Raw genomic sequence first — 6,750 nt, 5'->3', positions numbered from 1 at the left:
AGATTGGGTCGGACGATGCAGGGTTGGACGAAAGCTAAAGACGAGCGAAATACGAGCGGCAGGGCTGTGTCACCTAGCCAAGGTTAATATATAATAAGAACAACTACGCATAGTGTGCAGAATACGTTTGATATAAAGAAGAATTACATTTCCCATCCACACATTACCCCTCTCCCAAAAAAAGACGGGAAACTTAGGACTAAATCATCTAAGAAGTTTTCGATTTTATGATTAAAACCGCATCTTCAACATGTTTGATATTATATTGGTTCATCCTCAACAACTCTTATGTAGTTTTTTAAGTATTCGGGAGTTCTTTTCGCTCGAGTTGGGCGTTCAGCAACGCTAGGGTGAGGATTTTCCACCAGCGATGGCTGTGGAGTAAAGTCCTGGTCTACCGAACATTCTGGAAGGATGTCATTATCTTCGGAGTGTCGCCAACGGGAAACCTTCCTGGTTGACCGTTTTCGTCGCTCAAAACCAGCATGCCATTCCGTTCCTCTGTCACCGTATACCTACGAGGGTCGAACCTTGGCTCCCCTTTTGAACGGACCTGTCGTTCTACGACCACTGTGTCCTCTGGCTTAATGCGGCATTGACGGGCACCTCGCCGTGCGTCCTCTCGTACTTTTGCGTCTATTTTAGATTTATGATCTCTCGCGTTGTCATCGAAGGCTGCTTTCCCGCGATAAATCAGAGGGAGACCCCGTCTAATTTTTCTACCCGTCATCACCTCTTCTGGTGGAATACCTGTAACGAAATGTGCTGCAGCGTTATACGCATGAATTGCCGCATCCAACTCTTCTCCATAGCCTGATCCACTTGTAGCCGCCACGGTCATTGCTTTGTTTACCAGCTTCATGCAGCTCTCAGCCAGACTGTTTTGCTGGGGGTATAAGGGTGTCGAAAAAATGGCGTTTATTCCGTGTTCGAGACAGTATTGCCTATAGTCCTCTTCGTTGAAGGGGGGACCGTTGTCCGACTTTATGTTATCTGGGAAACCTTCTTTTTCGAACACCTCCTCCAAGATCTTTCGAGTGTTCTCAAAACTCGTGGACTTCACTGGCTTGGTGATTACATATCTAGAACGATAGTCCTCATCAACCAGCACCGATATTCCACCGAATTTTGAGTAAGGGCCATTAAAATCTAAGGCGATGGTCTCCCATACCGCATGTGGAGCGAATACTCGTGCCATGTGGGTTGGCCTCTCGGGTTTACCGTTGATTGCGCAAACAGGGCATGACTTCGCCCATTCTTCCGCATGTTTCGTCATACCAGGCCACCACACCCGCTCTCTTAAGATAATTTTGAATTTCGCGATCTACGGATGACCCTCATGAGCAATGCTAAGGGTTTTCTTGCGTAGACTTTCGGGTATTGTTGCTCGGCCCGTTTTAACCAGCAGATTTCCCCGCATGGACAAGTCGCTACTCAGAATACGGAATTGTTTCAAGTGTCTTGGCCAATCGTCGGTTTCTAAAGCGTCTATAACCTGTCGAGTATAGAATTTTAATTTGATCATAAATAGCGAACAACACATTAATAAGTACCTCCATAAGTTGCTCATCCTTCTTTGTGGCTCAATCTCTTTCTCGGTTAAAAATCCGATTTTATTCACTTCTAGGGAAGCAATCTCCCATGGACTAACCCGTTCGTCAAATGGCTTATCGTTTCCTTCATAGAGCCGAGAAGACGGGTCGGCTATATTTTCTCGACCCCGTATGTATTCTGCTTGAAAATTATATGGGCTCAGCCTAAGGGCCCATCCATTTGCGCGGTTCAACGCTCGTTTGGTATCTTCTCGGGATCTGTTTAACCCTCTCCCGCTCACAAGGTTTATCATTAAAATTTATAGCTTCACGAGAAAATTCAAGCTGAACACTTTGTAGACTATCTAAATTACTGTCAACTGTAGTATTTTGAAGAAAATGCCCAGTGATGCTCTGAAGCAGCATATAAAAGTTTATGGAACAATCGTAAGCACAACAAACTATTTTATGTCAAGATATGATGATTATAATTCTTGGTGCTCTAGAGTCACCATGAGCGGAAAAGGGTTAATATAAACGTGAATCCTTGTGCGTCGGTACGGAGGGTAAAGGGCCTCCCTAATAAGAAGTAACTAAAATGCTCGACAGCCCATACCGCAGCTAGAGCTTCGCGCTGGTTTTGCGGGTACTTTTTTCCAGTGGAGGTCAACGATTTTGACGCAAAACTTATGATGCGGGGGGGATTTTGGTTATCATCCTGGACGAGGACAGCGCCTAGTGCATGAGGTGAGGCATCCGTGTATAGAACCGTTGTATCGTGGTCCGAAAAGTAGCCGAGAGATGTCGTACACTGGGCAATTTGATGCTTCAAATGTTCAAAAGCTTTCGTGTGTTCTTTATTCCAGGTCCATGTTATTGAACTATTCGTAAGAGCCCACAGTGGACTCGCAATATCTGCGAACCCTTGGATATAAGGGCTAAAAAAGGAAGCGAGTCCCAAGAAACTCCTTAGAGCTCCCTCGGAGATGGTATTAGGCTGTCTGAATCTTCGAATATCCTTTATCTTTCCTTCATTGATATTGAATCCACGTTCACTCAGCTCGTGACCTAACCATCTGATCTGGGTCTTATCAAATTCGCATTTATCATGATTCAAGGTTAGGTTGTTTTCCCTTAGAATTCTCAACACGTGAGCCACCGTATTTCGAAGTTGCTCCAGGCTCTTCGCAAACATGAGAATGTCGTCAATGTATACAATGATGTTGTCTACTCCCCCTAGTATCCTCGACATTTCACGCTGAAAATTTTCCGGGGCGCAATTCACTCCAAACATCAGGCGAGTAAATCAGAACATTCCGTTTTCTGTCAGGAAGGTCGTGAGATCCTTAGATTTCTCGTCAAGTTCCAAGTGGTAAAAAGCGTTTGATAAGACAAGCTTCGCAAAGTATTTTGCCCCGTGGAGTTTTATTCGCATCTCGTTCAAAGATGGTTCCCTTTAATATAATATTCCCTTTTGATTGCGCGGTTCGGCGCCCGCATGTTGACGACCAACCGAAAATCGTCTTTACCCTTAGCTACTGCCGACATACCGCTCATCCAGTCGGGGGCCGATCTCACGCGTTCGATGATGCCTTGTTCTTGCATTTCTCGTAGCCTTGTTTTTGCGCTTTCCCTGTAGGCGGCAGGAACGTTATAGTACGCATTTTTAGCTGGCGGAACAGACGCATCAACACTAAATTTGATCGAGACTCCAGGAACTTTGGGGAACTCCGTATTTTGCTTGATTTTCTCGCAGCTGTTCACGTCAACTCCAACTTTCACCAGACCCAGATCGCTAGCAGTAGACCGGCTTAAGAGAGAGCGAGAACCTTGGTTTATGACGTGAAATTCTGTCATGATCGCTGGTTTACAGCTTCCTACTACTGCAATCAGTGCCTTGAACGCACATTCAATAGCAACGGGACTTCTGGACGCGTAGGATCGTAGGTCGCTATTACTCGATTCACGGATAAGGTCTAGCTTAGCACATCCCGAGGTAAACTCATTTTTAAGTTTGATCCAGTCATCCCCACCAATTGTATTGACATCTGAACCAGAATCGATTAAAAAACAGATTGGATTCGATGATCCCACTCGACAGTCGACTAATGTATCTGCCAGAGAAATCGTGTTTATTTCCTAGAAGAGTATCAGTATCAATAAAAATAGTTTTAGTAATTTAAGAGTACTGCGTTGTATTTCAAAACTGGCATTATAAATTATTTCGTTTAATATTTGTATTATTCATAAAGGAAAATCAAAAGGAATCGATTCTAATACTCATCGTAGATCGTAGATTTACCTTTCCATCGTTCTCATCGCGCATCTGTTGTGACGAGGGCTTCCGCTCAGCTTCCCAGTGGTTGGTATCCTTTTTCCGGCAAACTATAGCGAAGTGACCACGCGCGTCACACTTATTGCAGTTACAATTGATGGCCGGACACGATCCAAATTTATGAACGAGACGATTGCATTTAGAACAACGTGATCGACGTCCTAACCATGGTTTCGGCTTTCATCCCTCTCCGGCCTCTTAGAGTGCGCCCATCTGCCGGCCATTTCTTCGTGCTTCCGTTTCCAACGTTGGCTTTCATCAGAAGTTCGTTGATGATTTCGGGTAACCGCTAGTGCTTGTGAGGGTTCCGGTTGAGCTGCTTCAGCTGCGTATGCCTCGCCTCGAGTAGCAGATTGGACGATGAAGAGTGTTTCATATCCATAGGTTCGTGCCGATTTAACCAAATCTTTATTGCGCATCCCTTTCAACAATTGAGCCCGAATGAACTGGTCCTGATCGGCGGTGCTGTAGCCACAAAGACGCTCTCCATTAGGCGAGCGTGAAATGTGATCGTAGGTTCATTCGGCTCCTGGCTCATGTTAGTAAATGCTTCATGTTCGGCTGTTACGTCCACCATTGAACGTAAGTAGGCTTCGATGTTCTTCACAAATTTGTCATAACAGTGAGGATCTTCCAAGGTCGGCCGGAGTCGTGCAGCTAGTGTTATGCCTTGTAATTTGTCCCCCATTGATAAAAACAGGATTTGTGAACGCTTCACCGGATCATTTATGTTGGAAAGAGATACGGCAATCTCGAATCTATCGATGAACCGAGCCCATTGCTCCCACATTCTGTTAGCTGAGACGTTATCAGGGAATGGTTGGATATTTTCCCATCGAAAATTCCCTGTGCTCGTCGATGCTCCAGCGTTCACATTGACGGCGTTCCAGCTGCGGTCATTTTCATGTGAATCCGCGTTGGTTCCAACTGTTCCGGGTGCGTAGCCGGAATCAAGTACTCTCACTAACTGGTTTAGTATCTCTCACAGCTGCTTCATGCGGTTGTGCCATTCGTGATTCTCACTTTGCACTGTCGGGTGTTCTGTGCCCAAATCACCTCTGGCGTTGTTAACGGGCTTGGTTGAATCGCGATTCTCTTTGCCATCTATCATGGCAGTCGACCTCTCGACATTGCCAAATTCTTCTTCGCAATCAGAATTTCCACCATCGCTCTCGCATTCGTTCGTGTTCTGCCGTCCTTCCGATTCGTCGTTTCCGTACTCGTCGTCTGACGGTACATTCTCGAACTCTTCGGGATCATCCAAAAAGTCGGGAGCCCGCACATATCTTCCTTCAGCCATTTTGGATAACAAATTTTAGAGTTTGAGTTGACCTGTAAGAATTCGGATAGGACCCGACAATACGTTTAACAGTTAGCCATTATTACTTTCCTTTTCATAGTTTCATCTGCCAGTAATGTAAGTCAACGTTTTCTAACTTTACAGCACTCATAAAATCGCATCTAAATTACCGGAAAACTAATAAATCAGGGAAAAGGAAAATAAATGAATCATTTGTTGATAAGCTGTTAGCTGTTGTTTCAATCAGCTTCCAAATTAGTTGCCTCCTCCGCGCGGTCGTCTCGATCCGCTGCCATGCTTACACCACGCGGTCGTCCCGATCCGCTTCCGTACTGAATTATCACTCTTGGCTGACGCGGTCGTCTCGATCCGCTACCAATTTCTTCGTTTTAGCCATCGCGGTTGCCTCGATCCGCTACCTGAACAAAAACGCGGTCGTCCCGATCCGCCTTCGAGGCTCGAAACGCGGTCGTCCCGATCCGCTACCGAACTTCCATTTTATCACAACACACTCCTGCTGCATTTAAAAGAGCAACACTTCAATAAACCCGCGAAATTAGGATTGTGATGAAAAACATCAAGTAAACAAGCTAAATTTCTTACTACCGGTGAACGCACTATTTTTAATTTTACTCCACTGAGAGAACTGAGAGAAAAAAATCTTCACACTTTATCACTGAACGAAAAAAAGCATTTTCTCCAGGTTCTTCATTTTACCGTTTGGCTTACATTACTGAATGTTCCCAATACAACAATGCAACCCCCGAAAGGCTGGTCTACAGGTGGCAAGAAAAACAAATTCCGAATTGTTTTCAAACTGAAAATATCAGCTCCTGGCAGGATCGCCAATGTGCAATTTCGGCTACCAAGAGACCAGCCATTTTGGGCTGATTCTTTCTTGAACTGCGGAACGCACGTCTTACCTTTACTGCTGTCAGGATGCGAAAGAGGCAGAGACAACGCAGTGCGAGATTGGGTCGGACGATGCAGGGTTGGACGAAAGCTAAAGACGAGCGAAATACGAGCGGCAGGGCTGTGTCACCTAGCCAAGGTTAATATATAATAAGAACAACTACGCATAGTGTGCAGAATACGTTTGATATAAAGAAGAATTACATTTCCCATCCACACAAGTATATTAAAGATTCCATCGTCACCAGGTGCTTTCATATTTTTGAAATTTTTAATAATTGATTTAATCTCATTCAAGTTAGTTTCAATTATTTCTGCAGGTAAAAAATTCTGGGAAGAAATTAAATCAAATTGACGTGTGACTTCATTTTCAATTGGACTCACAAAATTCAAATTTGAGTTATGAACACTCTCAAACTGCTGAGCAAGTCTTTGAGCCTTTTGTTCATTGGATACAAGAAAACGTTCACCATCTTTTAAAACTGGAATAGGCTTTGAAGGTTTCTTAAGAATCTTCGACAGCTTCCAAAATGGTTTTGAATATGGTTTCAATTTTTCAACTTTAGTCTCAAAATTTTGATTTCTCAGAAGAGTAAATCTATGTTTAATCTCTTTCTGTAAATCTTTATAAATAGTTTTAAAAACAGGGTCACGAGAACGTTGATATTGAC

General features: G+C 44.1%; 1 protein-coding gene across 1 annotated transcript; it reads right to left on the bottom strand.

Moving 5' to 3' along the window:
• Nucleotides 1-258: 258 nt before the first annotated feature.
• On the bottom strand, nt 259-6,199 carry LOC129720788 (uncharacterized protein K02A2.6-like). The gene is made up of 2 exons (XM_055672536.1): nt 1,554-6,199; nt 259-1,495 (listed from the first exon to the last, which is right to left on the bottom strand). The coding sequence occupies exon 2, from the start codon at nt 1,274-1,276 to the stop codon at nt 395-397; it is 882 nt and encodes a 293-aa protein (XP_055528511.1). The 5' UTR covers nt 1,277-1,495; nt 1,554-6,199; the 3' UTR covers nt 259-394.
• Nucleotides 6,200-6,750: the final 551 nt, after the last annotated feature.

The sequence above is a fragment of the Wyeomyia smithii genome, chromosome 2, assembly GCF_029784165.1.
Source record: "Wyeomyia smithii strain HCP4-BCI-WySm-NY-G18 chromosome 2, ASM2978416v1, whole genome shotgun sequence".
Classification (NCBI taxonomy): domain Eukaryota; kingdom Metazoa; phylum Arthropoda; class Insecta; order Diptera; family Culicidae; genus Wyeomyia; species Wyeomyia smithii.
The sequence above is the reverse complement of the archived record's forward strand: the minus strand, read 5'-3'. Positions and strand labels throughout refer to the sequence as shown.